Below are 18,638 nucleotides of genomic sequence, written 5' to 3'. Positions count from 1 at the left end.
CATTCCTACATCTACAGTTATAGTAGTATAATTAAAGGTCCTGATTCTCAAGCTCAGGTGTTCAGACAGGCTTCAGTGCCACTGAAGTCAGTGGTGAGATGAAGAGTCATTGGTTCTCCTTAACAGGATTTAAATTGTTATTGAGACTTAAATACATTTTCCACTGAAAATAACATCTGGTGTTCTGAAAAAACATTCATTCCATTGGCTTTGGAAGTGTTCTAAGTTGTCAGATGATGCATGTCTAAGTGTACATTTGCATTAGCCTGCAGGGGTGATGCTTACCAAATTTTGTCATGAGGTGAAACCGTAACGACTGCATTTTGGTTTTCAAATATTAAAAAATCTGGTAGATAAAGGGAGGAGGGGGAAAGGAAGAAAAGGAAGTTAAATAAGTAAAAACGTATAAAACAAGAAGCCAGTTGCTGTCAAAAAAAATGCTTATAGCAAGAAGGGTAACAGATTTAAATCTGGTGATATCATACATCTGGTTATGTCTGGAAAAAAAATCTCCTTGACTTGAAGCACTATATAAGCTAGTGAACTGTATGCGCTCCATGATGCAGTGATAGAATCGGGCTGCAGTTGCTTTTATATCCTCAGGAAGAAGTATAAGAGTGGCTTAAGATGTTCAAGGGGAAATGTCGGTGCCCACTGAGATCTGAAATCCAGCTGGTTAGAACGGTCATTGGATAAGGCCGAAGGAGATAAGAAAAGGTGCTATGGAGACCCTTCAGCTGCTATATTGAATTTGGAGCTGGAGCTCACAATCTCTCAGTTCCATCAGACAAGGCCAGAATTAGTTCAGATTAATTGTGAGGCTTTGGTACACTGTAGAATGCATGTTGTATTCTGTCAAAATGTGCATTGGAAGTACCTTTAGTGAAATAAAATACCAAGGACAGGTTTTGTTTCCCATATTCACCTCCAGTAGTCTGCTTTAATCCACAGATAGTCTTACCTGATGAGCTTTTCCTATTCAGGAAGCTTCTCTGTTGGTAAGTGAAGTGCCTGTGCTGGAGCGCATGTGTGCTTGGTCTGAGACTGGTGGGACACCTCCAGGATTAGCTTAAATATCACACAGGGGAGAGGATATCTGGCTCTAACTAATGTAATAAACTAGTAAGCAAACACATTTTTTGCCTTTAAAACTCCTTCACTAAGGATTTTAAAGAAAGAGGGGTTGGCAAAAAGATTAAAATAACAAACAGCCTATAGACTGATGTATTTCATTAGGGCAACGCAAGAGATTACTTGAAATTCCCAGGCCCTTGTGGAACAGCCAGACTCCGCTTTGCTCACACGTTTTTTATTTTGAAGCGGAGGGTATTTCTGGTTAGGGCACGGCTCGTGCGTACGCACAGCCGTGCACACATGGCCCTGCGTGGATTATGTGAGCGGCTTAATTCCGACTGCCTGGATTTGCAGGCGGCGTGTTGACAGGAAATTAGTTTGTACTAGGACGTGCCTTTTGAGGACTATTTCCATTCAGTTGCGATGATGACATCAACGTGTGGAGGTCAAGTAGGGGGGGTTAAAGACAGTCCCTTGGCTGGAAGTTGGTTTTGGCAGCGCCTCCGTGGGACTGGAGGGTTAATCATAACTTGTTTCTCTGGCTGCCGTTTGCGTCAAAAGTCCGGGCAGCCTTAATGAACGTAGCCTATGTTAATTTGAAACCCTTGCTGGGAAATCATGGGAAAATGGAAAAACGCATGCTTGCGTGTCACCCTTCAGATTAACAGCTTGGGCAGCACTAGGGCTCTCGGACCACATGGTGCAGCTCTGAGCAGCTGGTAAAGAGATCTCTCGCTGTAAACCTGTGCCTGCCTGTGATTTTTATAGGGTATCCTGTTAAGCCAAAAGCTAATTTACTATAGACTCTGTGCTAAAAATGGTGCATCGTATGACAGCTTGGTGAACTATGTAAATAAAAGCACTGAAATTGGAGATTCCTGGTGTCATAGGTCCCAGACACCTCTTCATTTGGTATTTTTATTATTCATAGATTTTGTGTATGTGGTTTTAATTTTTTTTTTTTTTACTCCACTTTTAACAGATAATAATAAAGCCCCTAGTAATGCATTGGTATCCCCCTTGATGGTTTCAGTGGTATTATGCCATCAGTGATTGCTTAACTGCAATTTTATGATTATGCCCTAATTGCATGAAAGACTTTGCAATGTACATTCCCCTGTAACAGTGGGGGTTTCTTTAAAATAAACACTTCTTTAATTTATTTTTTTTTTCAGTCTGAAGCTTGTAAGAGAAATGTTTATATTGGGAAAAGATGTAATATCCGCTCTAGCCACCTCTCTTCAAAACCAAATATTTCTTTGTTTCCTAAAAAAGAAAATAAAAAAAATTAGTATTTCTCCCAAAGTCTTCTAGCTTCAGATCATCTCACATAATGTTAACATTTTGGTCCCAGTCTTGCCATTATTCCTTTGCTTAGCTTTTTCTTGTGTGCAGTCTATTGGGTATAAAGTTGAATAAATGTGAAACTTATGCAAGATGGGAGGCCTGAATCCCTACTGAGACTGGCTTATGTTACAGAGTTGATTTTAATTTCCTTTAAGCTCTAGGTCCTTCGAAAAGCATTTACTATCCTTGTCCAACACCTGAAGTGTTTTATCATGTTCAGCCCTCTATAAGTCAATGGGACTGTGACCCATGGGTATGTTAGAAACTCTGTAATATCACTTGGGAATTTCTAACATGGCTGCAGCAAACAAAAAAGCTGACAACTGGCTGACCCAAGTCCCTGCTCTAATATGTCTTAGCAACCTAAATATTCTGCTAGCCAACATTTATTATAGCTCCTCAAAGATGTTTTCCAGACTAGGTGTGATGAGTTAACTGTTTTGCACTAGAAGATTACAGAACCAGTTGTAGAATAGGAAAGTTAGAGAATTTATTTGGAGATCTGTACAGCAGCAATGGGGTCATTACTGTTGCTTTGGCTCTGGGACATTTAGGAAGCAGTCTGATTGCAGGCGTGCGGCTGGTGGGTGGCAGTGCTGCAGCAATATATATGTGTGTAATAACTATGCAACTATACGCATGTATTCTCTATCTGTTGGAAATAATTGGAACACTTATATTTTAAAATCTAATATTTATTTTTGGAAACTAGCATTCGGCAGGGTAATTGTACATTGTTTGTGTATGTAGGTACTTGTATATCATAGAATCATATATCCGCATAAACATTTAGGAGTACTTTTGGAAGAAGTTTGAGATTAAAAAATTTTCCTAATGCTATGTAGATTTGGTGTGACGGTAGAAAAATGTACACTGCGGGAAGAAACCTGGCTTCATTTTAAGTGTCAGACTTTGCTTCTTAGCGTGAAGTTAGAAGGATCCAGAAGAATTGGAGAGATTAATTTTTTAAAATTGTACTGAAAAGGGCCTGTTTAAGGGTAGAGAGAGGAAGCCCTCCTGTGTGCAGTGGAGGAGGGAATAGCTGTGGAAGAGCCGTCCCGTCGGTGAAGGAAGATGTAGGTGTATGCATGCCCGTCCACAAGTGAAGGTTGTGTCAAAAACAGTGAGGCTTTTGGTGTGTGCCAAGAGCAGGGTTCCTGGTTTCTGGCAAAGGAGGGTAAACCCCTTTTTCAGCGCTATCTGGGAGTCCCCAGTCGCTGTCCCCAGCCTGCTTCAGCTTCCCTGCCCCTGCTCAGCAGAGGGAACTTTTGGGATGAGCAGCTGCCTGCACTTGCCCTGGCCTCCTGTATTTATATAGAGCTGGGTGCTAGAAGAAACACATATATATCATTTGTGTAGTGCGTCTGCCGACATATGAGTGTATACAGTTGTCTGTGTATGGTCCTAGCATCTCCTAGGTCTAGTATCCTTTCAAAAATAAGGAATTATATGGTGTGTAGTCACCTATTTTTTGTAATGTTTCAGAAATAAAGCCCTTTTATGCAGAATTAGAAGGATGTTATAAAGAACACAACTGTTCATGAGATGGGTTATTTATCACAACATACGTGCCTGGTCTCTTGGTTTGATTTATGCAATGTCTTCCTTTTCCACATTCTTTGTTATTCGTTTGAATATATGCACACACACACACACACACATATACAAATGTATGTGCACACATATTTGTATGTCGAAGAATTGTCTAGGAAGAAGGTGATACATCATTTGGTTATTCTTCTTAAAATATTAGAAGGTTTAGTGAAAATAATAAGAGTTTATTTCTATCATGCTTTTTGTTACATAGAGTTAAGCAATTTGAGCAAATTTTCCATATACTTCAAGGTTACCAGAGTTAACTCCAAACTAAAAAAATAAATGCGTAGAATAGTTTATGCTTTCTCTGTTTAGGTTTTTCACATATTGGTGATTTCAAAACTGAAGTTTTCTATTTCTCAGTCTTGTTTTTTTTTTTTTCCTGGTATCTGGAAAATCAGCTGAGTTAAAGGACTGACAATGCTATTATGAGGCCGTTGGTCAACACTCAATTTATTCTCATTTGATGGGGAGAACATAAAAATGCAGAGCAACTCTGCAAAATGCATAGCTACCTAATTTTTTTATACTGCATGGGGTGCTGTAAGGGCTCACTTGGATAGTGCTAAAAATGAAAGTTTGTTTGACTAGTAAAGAAGCCGCATGAATTCAGTTATCTTAAAAAATGTTTATTTTGGACATCCACATTGTGTTAAATCCTTTACAACCTACATAGCAGGGTCGTAAGTCAAAAAAACTCAGTTGCTTTACTGAATACCAGGAAATCTTTTGAAGGACTAATTTTCCAATTTGCTTTTACTCACTTCATATGGCTGATACTGTTTCAGGGATTGAAGGTGAAATAAAAATTAGAAAGAATGAAGATAAAAAGATGGATCCCTGTAAACTGAAAAGAAAGGTATATTCTTTCCTTACTCTAATTTCCTAGGAAGGGAAAGCTAATGCTATGACTTTTTTTTAAATCAGCTCTTCAGGTGCTGGAAATGTAGCAGACCGTGTCTTGGCTCAGTTGTTAACGGAAATGGATGGGATAGAACAGCTGAAGGACGTGACAATTTTGGCAGCTACAAACAGACCGGACATGATAGACAAGGTACGAATAGATGCACTGTCGTATATCCTTTTCTCTTGAGAAGACCAGATTTTGGTATAATTTCGTTCTCTTTTACTCTCCAAACTGTTGTCTAATCAATTTGATGATTAAGAGCAGAAATTTGAAAATGAAGACAAGGCAAAGGAAAGGATTATGTCACTTAGCTTTTTTTTTTTTTTCTCTACAGAATTTTAACAGAAACAAAATGTTTTGTGATAACCTTAAGTATCTATTTCCTAGAAGAAATTTTCCTTAAATCAAGCTCATTGAACTTGTGCAATAACATTTCTGTCAAACTGCTTCTGTGGTTTTTGCTTCTGTTGTGTTTGTTTATGCAGGAGTCTGTTGGAGTTTGTTGGTTTCATTAGTTACTTCCTTTTAAAAGATTAAATATCTCCTTGGTGCCATTAGCCTGCTGCCAGCAATACGCTTTCCAACTGTAAACAGTGCAATTTCTCCTTAGATCCTGCGGCAGCTCTGCTGGAGCTACAAGAACATTTCAAGTTTGCAAAAACGGGAGGGTTGTAACACTTACTGCAGAAAACCTCCAAACACAAAACCAACCCAGCAGCCCTCTAGAAAATCCCCTTTAAAACCGTCTACCGCTGCTGTGTCTTCTCATCGTTAAGTGCAGTAGACAGACCAGTCTGAAGTGATTTCCTTTAAGATACGTTTTGTAGTGTTGGTAAGATTCTTTATTCCACAACTTTTCACCTGAAAAACGTTCATGATTGTGCTGACAAGTTAATGAAATTTATTTTTCCTGATCTTTTCTAGGGTTTCTTGTAAGTTTCTTAAATATTTTTAATGTTAGCAAATTCTCCCATTTTAAGCTGTTTCTGGAGTAGTCTTTTCTGTTTGTCTTGGAGCATTCAGGCATAAAATACATATGAAGGGCACACTTCGAAAGTAAAGTTCATATATACATGAAGTCTTGAAAAAACCACTTGTGTTTTGGCTCCGAACTCAGCCTCTTCCCTTTTGAACTGAAGGAGGCCACAGAGCTCTTGGTGTCTTGACAAAGGCTTACTTAGAACTTGGTTATACACTATCTGTGAGCCTGCCGTGGCAAAGTAGAGCTATCAAAGGGTTTTCAGTAAAAGATGATAAAACGCATCAGTGAAAAATATGCTCATGCAAAATTGAAATTTTCAAGATTTCACTTCTTGTCAAATTGATTTCAGTTTTGACTATTCTTTGGGGTCAGACTAAGCTGAATTTGAAAAAGATCTGTTTGTTGAACAGAAGGTAAGTTTCTTTCTGAGTCAGTTCAACATTGTACTGTTATCTCCATCACCACCTGGGAATTCAGTTCTCTGTCATTCTCCTTTTTGCTGGATTTCTCTTGGGCCCACAGTGAATGCTGTTTTCTTATATTTTAGTTTTTATTGGAAATATTGGCACACCAGGACAGTATTTATTTGAAATTCTGGCATTATCAGCACAGTACTACCATGTGTTGATGGTACAACCCTGCAATACTGAGAACTAAGTTAGATAGAACCTCAGTTACTAAATATATGCCAACTGTACTTGTATCACTGATGCAAATCCAGACCTCTTAGCCTGGGATTGAAGGTTTTCATTTTAATATGGTGGGTAAAAATTGACATCTTTTGTGCATGTGAATTTTGTGGGAGTGGTGAACTTTTGAGAGCGAACAGCATAGTTGTGTTTAGATGACAACATATCTGATGTGTTCTTTCCTCAAGTAAAGCTGATAGTCTTGACTCTAAATGTAAAGAAAAGGAAAAAGTAATCACACAGTATCAAGTTGTGTGATTATACGAATTTTGTTAGCAAGAAACCATGAATGGATATTTTAGATTTTTATTTAAAACAGAGATATAATGGGGAAAAAAAAGAGTTCTGGTAACTTTGTAGAAGGTATTCACTTACAGAATAGCAGAGTGAAATTTCACCAATCTGGAGAAAGGGGGATTTTAAGTAAGATTTAAAGGGACTGAAGAATCACATTTGCTCACATCTTGCTTCATCCAGACCAGACAGGCTATAGTAGGCCAACATCTTCTCCTGGGTCTATGCAATATTTACAGTGCATGAGTTGCATTTTTTTTTTTTCGCTAGAAGAAAGAAGACTGACACCAGAAAGCGTGTGTATTGTGAACTGCACTTAACGGGAAATCTTTCAATATAGGCTTTTAATTTACTTTGTGATCGATAATCCCTTTGAAAAGGTAACATTTTTTTAAGTCAATATAATATTTTATATGGAAATATCAGCTCAGTTCTGTATAACAATAACTGAGTGTTCTGTTTCCATAGGTGTATGATGACTATACATTAACTTTTAATGCATGAACTTTAAATGTAGTCTAAAGGCAAAGGTAGACTCTGTTCTCTACTTCCAGGGACTGGGAAGATGTCTGGGATACTTTTTGTGGATATCTTTTAGCTTTTCAAACCAAGAAATCCTTGAGGAATGCATGCTTTGTAAGTTTTGTATTATACGCTTACAAAATCAGGAGTAATTGATTCAGCATCTTCATTTACGTGGCTGCTTCTTAACTGACAAATATCTGGTGATTAACCTTCTGTCATTTGAAAGCAGCACGTGGGAATAGCAAACATAGGGGTGTTCCTCTGAGCCTACTGCAGACTTCATCATCCCTGCAAACACTGCAGTATGTTGTTTTCAGCTAGTGAATAGATTTTGAGTCAGACTTTATAAAGTTATGTTTAATGGTAAACTTGTTTTGACTTGTTAAAAATGTCATCTATTAATAAGGTAATTTCTCTAAGATGTCATGATTGTATTGAAATATTATTCCAGCCTTAAGTTGTGTCCCATGCTTGTAGCACTTAACTACTTTGCATCCCATTCATGTGATGCTGGAAATACTTTGGGATAGTTTCCATTTTTCATAAGAAAACAAAACCGGCACGTACTGTTTTCAGCCATGTATGATACAGAAAGTGATTTCTCTTGGAAGGGAAATATTCTGGAACAAGATGTTCTGAACATTCTTTGAAAGTGATACAGAAGCAAAACACTCTCAGTCAGTAATAGCAGTAAAATCTTCCCTTTTATTCTTCATTTTATAAGTAGAATTCATGAGTAATAATTGGAAAAATGCTTTTCGTTTTTGGTGACTTACCCACTCAGAAGTGATTTTTAGTACTTAAAACATTTTACAGTAACTATGGAGCTGCTTACAATTCAAAGCTTGTGTGTTTTCCCGTGTATCAGTTGGCTTAACAGGAGAGATCACTCATCCCCACAAACCTCGTGCAAAATACCTTGAACACTGTGTATTACTTACTTAGCTTGAAATTAAATGTTTTATTCAGACATGTATGTGGACAAGTTTTCAGGCGTAGTCTGACGAGATTTGCATGGAAGAAAACCTAGGCCAACTCATAAGGATTTGTGTCCCCGTTTTTTCTTTTTCAGTGGAACGTGTTTTCCTAGCCTTTTGGTACTCGGCTTATTTCTTGGGTGAGAAGGGTGAATTGCTATCATTACCTGCCCATGCAGAGATTTTTTTCCTCTTAAGTGGTGTTTCAATCTCCATTAGCAAGGGTACAGCGACGGAAGAGAGACTGTCAGATCCCCAGGGACCTTGGTGAATATTTTAGCACAGGAAGCAAGACGCATATTGCTGCGGCATCAGATAGTTTTACCTCCTGCTGGGTCAAATTTGAATGTCAAACACATTAGCTGTGAAGTAAAACACGAGGCGCTGAGAGAAGTGATGGCCTGTGGTATAGGATGACATTCTGGTGCTCCTGACAGCTTCACTTCTCCTTATCGTGGGGTGCAGAAAAGATGTATCCTCAAATATGCTATTTGCATAAGAATGACAGGATGTGATAGGACAAATGAAGATTAATGAGATGCTGTGCTGTCAGTGTTGCCCATTGTCTCTAGATTGATGATGGTCTGGATTTTGTCCGCGTTCATGGGCTTCAGTGTAGTTTAAAACAGAAACTACCCTGGCACATTGAATACTGAAGAGCTGAATCTTTATGCATGCTTTGTTAGTATAGGAGGGCTTGAAGTATCTTGTGCGCTGGTATCAGAACATGTTCTGTGTATTGTGCCAGCGCAGAGGATTTTTGCTGCCTCCTTTTGAATATTTATTTTGCTTTTTTAAAAATTCCTGCTCCCTAGCCTTCCTCTTCACTTTCTTCCGCTTCTGTCTCCTCTTCCTTCACCTGCAAGTTTTGCTGTTCCTTAAATAAGCTCTGTTGGCTTCCATGTATTAACCACTGGGGTTTGAATTCAGCTTATTTAGTTTAAAAACCGTGGGGATACTATTGAGTTGTCCGTTCTGCTTATGTGAACAAAATAAAACAAAACTGCAGCCTGTATTCCTCCTAGCAACTGCTGAGCAGTTTGGAAGAGTCTTTGGGGCAGAGAAGTCAAACAGAGGTTCATCAAGTTGATCTGACCCTCAAAATGTTGATTACTGTGTGTTATGGGACACCCTTAATTTAAAGTAGCTTGTTTTGATGAAAATAAAAAATGCATGATAGAGCCATTTGGCAGAATCAGTAAAGAAAGTATAATTTCTTGCCTGCAGCAAAAGTAAATAATCTTTCCTCTTTAAAAACATCAAAGTTCTGCCTTTCTGAAGGCTTATGGAAGAAATTCAAATATTTAGGTTTGCAGTTTTACAAGTTAAAAGGAATAGGAAAGAATTTTGCATATTTATTCATTATTGTCTGGAAATGTATATGGGCTGTTACAAAGCACGTGATGCTACAAGCATATTTAGCAGTTGGATGCAGTAGCACAAACTTAACTCACTACCATGTAATATAGTTTCCTATTTATATATTTGTCTATTTGTGATTTCCATTTTGGTGAGATATATCTTACTAAAGGTTCTTCCTGTGTTACAGCTTTGACTTGGTAGGATTTCAGTTTTCCCAAATATTGTAGAACTGTACAGTTACAAGCCACATAATCCACCCATCATGTGCTATGTTTCTCTCTGTGACACCCCTCCACCCCCTCCATTTGACCAAAGATCATAAAATACTCTAGGTTGGAAGGGGCCCTTGGGGGTCTTCTGGTCCAGCCTCCTGCTTGAGCAGGGTCAACTTCAGTGTTAGGTGAGGTTGCTCAAGGCTGGTCCTGGAGAGTTTTGAGTTTCTCCAAGGATGGAGTTTTCACAGCCTCTGGGCACCTGCTGAGCAGCACCTTTGTGGGGAAGATTTTTTTCCCTTATATTTAACAGTTTAGGTTGCTGTAACTTGTGCCTACTGTGTACCTCTGAGAAGTGACTGGTCTTCTCAACAAACCATCCCGTCATTCCTTACTGCTTTAGGTATGTGAACACAGATAGCGTTGTACATGGAATTATGAAGGAGAATTTGATTTCTTTTCTGTCCCTAGTACTCAGGTGCGAAACCCCTGACTCAAGCTGTACCTGAAAGAAGGTCCCACCTATGCTAAGCTGCTTTAGTACTCTGGAGGAGGAAATGTAAATATCTAGCTTTTCATTGTGCTCTGCACTGGATTTGGCTCAAGGATGAGCAGTAAAGCATCCCTTGGCCTTGCAGTGATTCAGTATGAGCAGAGGAACGGGGGTATGTCTCTGGCTGTCATTTCTCAGCATTACTTCTGTACAGATTTCATCCAGATTTGGAAGATGGGGGCACAAAACTAGGTGCTTTTTAGAAGATGTGCTGGACACTTACTGCTTGGCAAAGTATTTTATGACAGTTGAATAAATTAGTACAAAGTAACACTGATTGGAGTGAAATCTTTTTACATATTTAATTTGGCACAGCCAGGTTACTGGAGATGAAATCCAGCCTCAGGACTGGTAGGGATAACTAACAGGTAAGTTAGAATCATAGAATGGTTTGGGTTGGAAGGGACCTTAAAGGCTATCTAGTTATACACCCCCACCCCCCACTGCCATGGGCAGGGACATCTCCCACTAGTCCAGGTTGCTCAAAGCCCCATCCAGCCTGGCCTTGAACACCTCCAGGGATGGGGCATCCACAACTTCTCTGGGCAACCTGAGAAGTGTCTCACCACTTTCACGGTAAAGCATTTCTTCCTAATATCTAATCTAAATCTACTCCCAGTTGCTAAACTGCTTTCCCTGACTGATATCGTATTACTGAAACCAGTCTTATTTGTAGATGGCTTTGTAGGCATCACAGGAGTAGAACGGGGGCGGGGGGAGGGGGGGAATATTTTAGAATAGGAATCCAAGTACTTAAATGGAACCGCCATGTCTCTCCACACTGCCGAACCATTAATTATTATTTTTTTCCTTTAAATGCTGAAAGGCCTCTCTGCTTGTTAAAAGGCACTCCTCATATTCTTGTAAAGCCCTGGGATTAAAAATAGAGAGTGAGATTTTGTGGGTCTCCTTTTCAGTCAGCCAGCACCTAGAGTGCTTACATCATTTTGCCCAGGTGCAAGTATGGTTCTTTGAAATAACAGAAGATGTGGGATTTCTTTTGAAGACAAGATTGTTCTGGAGCATATAATAAATTTTCAGAAAATGAAGCTGTAGGGAGAAATGATATCAAACTACATGCCATTGAAAAGAGGATCTGATATTCTAAAATAGTTTCACAATCTTGGCACCATCACATTTTCCATCAATTGGTTTTCTCTGGTATGTGTTTGGGTTTTTACATTTTATGTTGTTAAACTTGCAACTCTGACTAGGGCAAAGAGGTGCTCTGGAAAGTAGCTGTTTCTCAGAGGTCTAATTTTGCCTTTTCTAATATCAAATGTTTACACTTCAGGTGACTAAGAGTTTACTAAGTTTATTTTTAAAAAAAAGAATGGCAGAAAAATGAATGAAATGATTTAAAAGTCATCACACATTCTTTTCACCTGTCAAACTGAAATGACTAAATAGCCACAGTTGATGAGCACTGCTGCTCACTGGCCAGAACTTCAAGTTGATGATTTGAGTCTGGATTGCACAGTGAACCCATAGTGCCTAAAGAGCCTGACTGCTCCATTTGAATACAGAGGTAGTTTCTGTCTTCATGTACATATGTATGAAATTTCTCTTTAAGTCAAGAACTAGGTTTTAAGATTCACCTGAATCTCTCTCCCTCTCCCTTACCCCGCCTCCTTCCTCACTGATGAAAACTTTTTCTCGTGAGTACAGCAAATAAAATATTTCCAGGTGTGCAAAAGTGATTTTTGTTTCCAACTATTCGATTGTCAGAGTGTGCAGGGCTGAGTAGTAAATCAGCCTTAAGGCTGCTATGGTTTTAAAAAACAAAATCTTAGTGGTGACAGCTGAAGAGCACAGTGACTTTTTCACTCAAGATTTATTACTTGCCTGAAAAGAAGGGTTGGAGGGAAAACTTGCTGGGCTGCATATTTTCTCCTTTAAGAGATATACTATAGGGCCAGGATAAGTTGGCTTTATTTTATCTGTGAAAACATACATCCAAACAATGTATGTAAAAATATAATAGTTTTACTTCAAATAGAATGGAAAAGTAAATATGCCTGCTCTTTAAAATGGAAAGCATTCCTTACATCAACTCAGTCATGTATTTTAGATTCATACTTTCTCTGCAACACATGCCAGAAAACTTACTTGAAGGTATCAAACTGTATTTATTTCGTTTAGAAAAGTACAAAGATGAGAAAGTAAAGGCTAAGGGCCAAAGTTTGTTCTTATTCATACCTCGTAGATTCACAAGGTCCAGATGAGGAACACAGCATGTTAGAAAGCCTCCAGATTATCAACAAAGTGGGAAATTCGAAAAGCTCTCAGATTCATGTTTTTTGTGTAAATACCATCCTTCAGTTCAGTGAGTCTGTAACTGTGATGTCAGGTGGATTTTTTTGGTGGCTGTTTTTTTTGTGGTTTTTTTTTTTTAAACAGTAACATGGAAATTGCACTGTATTTTTAAGATAACATGGGAATATATGGGGATTAAATAATCACGCCTGTAAAAATGAGGTGCATTCAAGCAGTATGTGTAGACTAGGTATGAATTTCTAATTTTTGGGTTAGGTCAACTCTTTTCTTCCTGTGAGGTTAGTGACAAAGCAAGAAACTGTAGAGAAGTAACACTTATTTTATGCCTAAATTTAATGTACCTGTACAACAAGTTTTAAATGCTAAAACTTGTGCGTATGCTTATAAGGGTACGGGTGTTCACTTCCTACTTGAATTACTTGAGAACAGTCTATGTGATGATAACCTCTTCCTTCTAAATCCTTTCAATTCACTCTTTCCACTTTGTGTCAGTGTTTGGGGTTGTTCAGGGGAGGGATACAGCTCTCTAGAGAAGCTTGGCTCGGTTCCCATGGGAGCATCCTCAGGAGCTGTCAGGGCCTTGGTGGCTTGTAATTGGGGATACTGGGCTTTATGGCAGATAAGCAAAGCGCAGCAAGGCATATCTCACAGTCAGCATGTTGGATGGCATGCATCTTATATTTAATGAGCTTCTTAAGGGTCATGATAACAGTTAAGGAAGAGACATTCCAAAAAGTCTTGTTTTTCAAATATTTATGGGAGTGACACTGGAAAGGATGTTAGCGTAGTACTGTGAGCTACAGAAGCTAGAGGAGTAGCTGCAATTATGGTACTTGGGCTTGTAGCCATGGACACATTTAGGGCTTGCTTTGGAGTTGGTCTTCTGCCCAGTTTTCCTCTTTGTGGATGCAAAATGCACAGTATGTATGTAGGTTTTTGTGTATACTGTATTAAAGTAGCATTGTAGAGAATGTTGTGTTTGTTGAGCACCCATGAGTTAAGGACTGCCATAGGTAAGATTGCGTGTATGATCCTAATTCATTCTTCTTTGTGCATGTGCATCATAATGCAGTCTTTATTTACGTTAATTAAAGTAGTATTCATTGTGCATGATTAATTAAGTTGCATTAATTTAGAAAATTATTTTTCCAAGTAATTATGATTGCCTCTACTTTAATTACCTTAATACTCACATTTCCTTACTTTTGAGGACTTTGATTTACACTGTTTAAAATCAGATGAACAATTACTAGTTTCTGGGGGGGAGTATTCAGATTCCATTGTGTGGTGTCTTACTGAAATCTTTGTGGTTATCAGCAGTACAGGGCCCTCTGGATCGGCCATAGAAAACTCATTTGCTTGAAATAGGTGGTAAATTTGCAACAATATTAAACTCCTTTGCTGTTCTTTGTGGGGTCTACTATGCAAGAATGGGACTTTTGCTTGTTAACCAGGATGCTTTCTGACGGACAACATAAGAATGGGTAGATAAATTACTTTTTCAGTGGTAACATTTCTTCCAAATTTCCATAAGCATAACTCCTTATATTCTTTCCTTGGTGTTTCTCCCTATTCAATTTGCCTGCTCTCTTTATGCAGTAATCTCTTGGTCTGTATTTCTTATGTCTACTGACTTCATGATCTTCAGTAAACTATTCATCTAATTTCAGTATGATTCTTGCTTCTTATCTTTTTGCTCAGTTAACGTCAATTTTTCCCCCGTGCTTGCGCTACTCATTGGATGCTTTCCTGCCCAGCTAGGATTTCCCAATTCTCTTTTTCCTCTCAGGCTTCCACATCTAGAGTCGTTTCTTAGTGAGCATCAGTTTTGCCCCAGTGTCCAGACTTTCAGTTTTCAATGTGTTGACTCATCCATCAACCTTTTCTTTTTTGTGGAGTCAGCTCTGGTGTCCTCTTTCTCCTTCTCCTGCTTGACTAGATTCAAGTGACTCAAATACGAGCACAGGTAATTTTCCTGCTGTCATTTTTGGGAGCCTGCATCCAGCATGGCCTACAGACTCAAGGGAGCCTTGGGAAGATCAGTCTTGTAGTGGTCAAAACTTGGAAAACATATCTGCAAGATGTCAAGAAACCTCACAAAGATTTTTCAGATTGAGCTGTTTCAAGTCCTTCTAATGTGGTCAGGTCTCAAGACTTCCCTCCAAAGGTTAGGGTGAAATAATTTTATTTTTATTAATTTTTTAAAATTGTAAATAAAGTGACATTTTTCGTGGTCTCCTCATGAAACAGCTGAAATGTTTTGACTGGAATGTTACAAAACAAATCAGTTGAAGGCAGCCAGCCAGCTTGGAAAGGACAAGAAGGTCAAACCTCAGAATAGCATAAGCTACTAAATGCATGATCTTATAATGTAAAATGTTGAGTGACTTCTATATTAAGTGTTGATACTTATCTCTCCCCTAATAGGGTGGAAGCTGTTTCAGTAAAAAAGGAAGTCATGGTGAAATAGAAAGCCCAACATTGTACATATCACTGGTTTAGTATCGATCATAAAGGAGGGCAGCTTGAGAGAGTGAGGTGGCCAGTGCATGGTTTCATTGTTTGATTGTACACTTCAAGGTGGTGACCTTTTCAGTTTTAGTTTTAGGTTTAGAAAACCTCTGAACCTCAAAGCTTTATAATGAGCAAGTTGAAATATGATCAAGCTCTCTACATTAGTAAAAGAGTGTTGAAGAGCTATTGAATTTAGGGATTAGCTGATATGCACTTGTTTCTCGGTAAGGATATTATTAATCTTTTGTTTAAGCTTATTTATGGATATTAGATGCTATCATTAGTCCATTCAGTTGGTTTGGAACATTTTTTTTTTGTTTGTGAAGTCTCTGTGGGGAGAATGAAAAATAGGACATCATAGGCAGAATTTCCACGAGTTGATTTGTGTGTGTGTGTGTGTGTGTGTTGAAAGAGATCCTGCTTTACATTTCATTTGCTCCACCAGTGGTGAAAGCTGGATGTCTTGCATGTGATGTACATACTGCTTAGGGATAAATAGAAATACCATTCATGTGCAGTACATATAACAATGAAAGATAATAGATTTGTTCAGGAAAAACAGGTTCTTTCTATAAGATCTTAGTTATTAAAAAAAGAAAATTCTTAACATCAAGATATTGAAGGCAGTACTATAATAATGTAGTAAATGAGGAAAAGGGGACAATCTGGGGGTCACTGATTCATAATAAATTGTTTTAATAAGGTATGTGGAAGGATTGTTATACATGCATGCAGGAGAGCAAAGCTAGTCCAAATGAGACATTAGCATCTCTTATGAACAGTGGAAACTTGCGGGATGACTATTTAGGTCACTGGAGTACCTCAGGGTTGCATATGCTAGTGTAATTTAATAACAAAAGCTTGTTTGAAGCGCTGTGTGATTTGATGTATATACAACCGTAAGAGTTGGCTCAGAATCATGAGTTTGCTGGATTTTTGGGATAGCCTAGAAAAACGTGTAGACTACAAGGCATATGAAGCTGATTGAGACAGAAGGGTCTGAAAGGCAAATGAGTGTTTTGATTGAGTGGTGCCAGGCAATGGCTGGTAGGACTCAGCAGTTCTTCTGGAAATCTGAAGTGACTGCTCCTTTTGAGGGGTTATGTCAGTTACATGTTCTTACTTAGTTGAGGAATTTAATTAAACAGGGTGTAGTTACTTTTTACTTTATGTGTAAGTGTATTCCCTCCATGACAAATTACGCTGTGCTACAGAGAAGCGTATACCAGATGTACAGAAAAGATTTTTATAAAGTCCTCTCTTAATTGTGCTTTGTACACACTTTATAACAATATTCTATTTGCTGCCTACAGTATCTTTTTGTGTTACTGTTCCCTGTCAGGTGCTGAAAAAGGTGATTTTGGGAAATGTTCTTTTGTTTTGGTGATCACGTGATACCGACAATTCTTGCTTTGAATTGCTCATCTCCTTTAAGCCTAAAAAGGAGCTGCTTCATTTTTTCTAACCACTGCTTCAGATAGGATGTGTGTTCCGTTTTCCCATTAATAGCCTCCCTCAAAGTTATAATTCCAATATAAAAAAAAACCTGTTATGAAAACAGATTTTAGAAAATAGAAAAATCTAGTAGGAGATTAGTTATATACATTCAAGTTACACTGCTGCTCCTGTTATCTTTTCCCTGTAACCTCACATCAATAGCGGTAACTCTATAATAAATTCTTTCCATCCCTATCCACCTCCGTTCCTTCTTCTTTCACACACACACCCTCATCCATTTTGTTGTTTACTGTACAGGGAGTTTTGTTTTGGAAACTATGTTTGGGAACTGGGTTGGCAGGATGATAGGAAAGGATGTCAGAACTTGTGTCAATGCCACTAGACTTTTTCTCAGGTGAAGACAGAGAGAGCTAATGGAATATGAAGGTAAATAAACAAAGGTAAATAAACCTGTTGAAACACTGGGCTATTTATTCAGAGGGCTGCAGCCATGGCTGGCTTATACATTATGGCCTGTGCATAAATACACTTCTGTGTCACATGCAGTAGTGCCTTCTAAAACCCTGCTAAGAGAAGGGAAGGCAAATTAAGTAGCCATCACTTCACAGATGGAAGAAGTAGTGAAACATCACTGTAACTTTCTCATTCATGTTTCATGGACAAGTCAAAAAACAAAACAACTTTATGGGCATTTTGGGAACTGTTTCTGAACAGAGCTGCTGCTGATTTTTCACGTTCTCTCAGGAAATAAACAAGAATGATGCTTTTCATGCCAAATCATGCCTTTGTGCCCCCATTCCATACGTTTCTGTGCTCAGTTTCTGGCAGAGCAGATGGTTCTCAAAACAACTGATGTGCAAACCTGAAACTTTACCTTTCCCTGGTGCACACCCCTTCTACCTTGCTATGAAGCTATGTAATAATTTCTTTACAAATAAAATAAAAATCAACTTCCGAATAACTGGTGTAGATGATGAAGGTGGTCCTATGCAGAATGAAAGGAGAGCCAGCTGTTCCTTAGACAGAAACTGTTTTATGCCTTTGATCATCCTTGCTTATATCCTTCCTGAGAGAAAGGGGCCAGGACTGCATACAGTATCCAAAGTGTGGGAACAACGTAGATTTGTATGGGTGCATAATGATATTTTCTGTTCTGGTCTTTATTCTTTTATTAGCAGTTGTGAATTTTTAACACTTGATTTTTGACTGCTGCCAAGAACTGAACTAAAGTTTTCATCACAGTGTATTAAAACTGGAAGTGGTAATGATTCATCTCAGAGCCCATCCATTTATATATGAAGGAAAGATTGAATTTCCCATTTTCATGGCTTTGCATTGACTTACATTGTATATTATACAGTTGCTAAGTCTCCTGAGAGTCTTGGGCTTTACCCTCAGTCTTCATCCTTGTTACTTTGAATGACTATATCATCAAAAATTATGGCTCCTGTAATACACCATTTCTTTGGTATTAGACCTCATAAAGGAGATGCAAATTTTATACAGGAAAAATAGTTGAGATGAGAAGGGGTCTGTATTGTGTCGCAATAGAGAGGTAACATAGGAAAGGCCTATACCCTGCCAGTACATGCTGTTATCTATAGACAAATCCTGACAAGCACAGTTGGCCTCTTATTGAAAACAGAGGAATGAGAGATAAAGCATCACACTATATAATGAGCTTAAGAGAATTTGAATTCCTTTGCACGGTTGTACAATGGTTCTGAAAAGGAAAGGGAGAAGAACAATAAGGATGGCAACTGTTTTTGCTATGTCTTTTCAGAAAGGACCGTGATCATACAATCATAGAATGGTTTGGGTTGGCAGGGACCTTAAAGATCGTCAAGTTCCAACCTCCCTGCCATGGGCAG

At 38.5% G+C, this 18,638-nt stretch overlaps 1 protein-coding gene across 1 annotated transcript in view; it reads left to right on the top strand.

Moving 5' to 3' along the window:
• The window catches only part of AFG2A (AFG2 AAA ATPase homolog A), a 203,039-nt gene that overhangs the window by 59,885 nt on the left and 124,516 nt on the right, over positions 1-18,638 (top strand). The window contains exon 13 of the mRNA XM_074154986.1: positions 4,945-5,071. Within this exon, the coding sequence (XP_074011087.1) occupies positions 4,945-5,071 (127 nt within the window). The remainder of the gene's footprint in view (positions 1-4,944; positions 5,072-18,638) is intronic.

The sequence above is a fragment of the Numenius arquata genome, chromosome 10, assembly GCF_964106895.1.
Source record: "Numenius arquata chromosome 10, bNumArq3.hap1.1, whole genome shotgun sequence".
Lineage (NCBI taxonomy): Eukaryota > Metazoa > Chordata > Aves > Charadriiformes > Scolopacidae > Numenius > Numenius arquata.
This window is presented reverse-complemented; position numbering and strand designations above follow the sequence as displayed.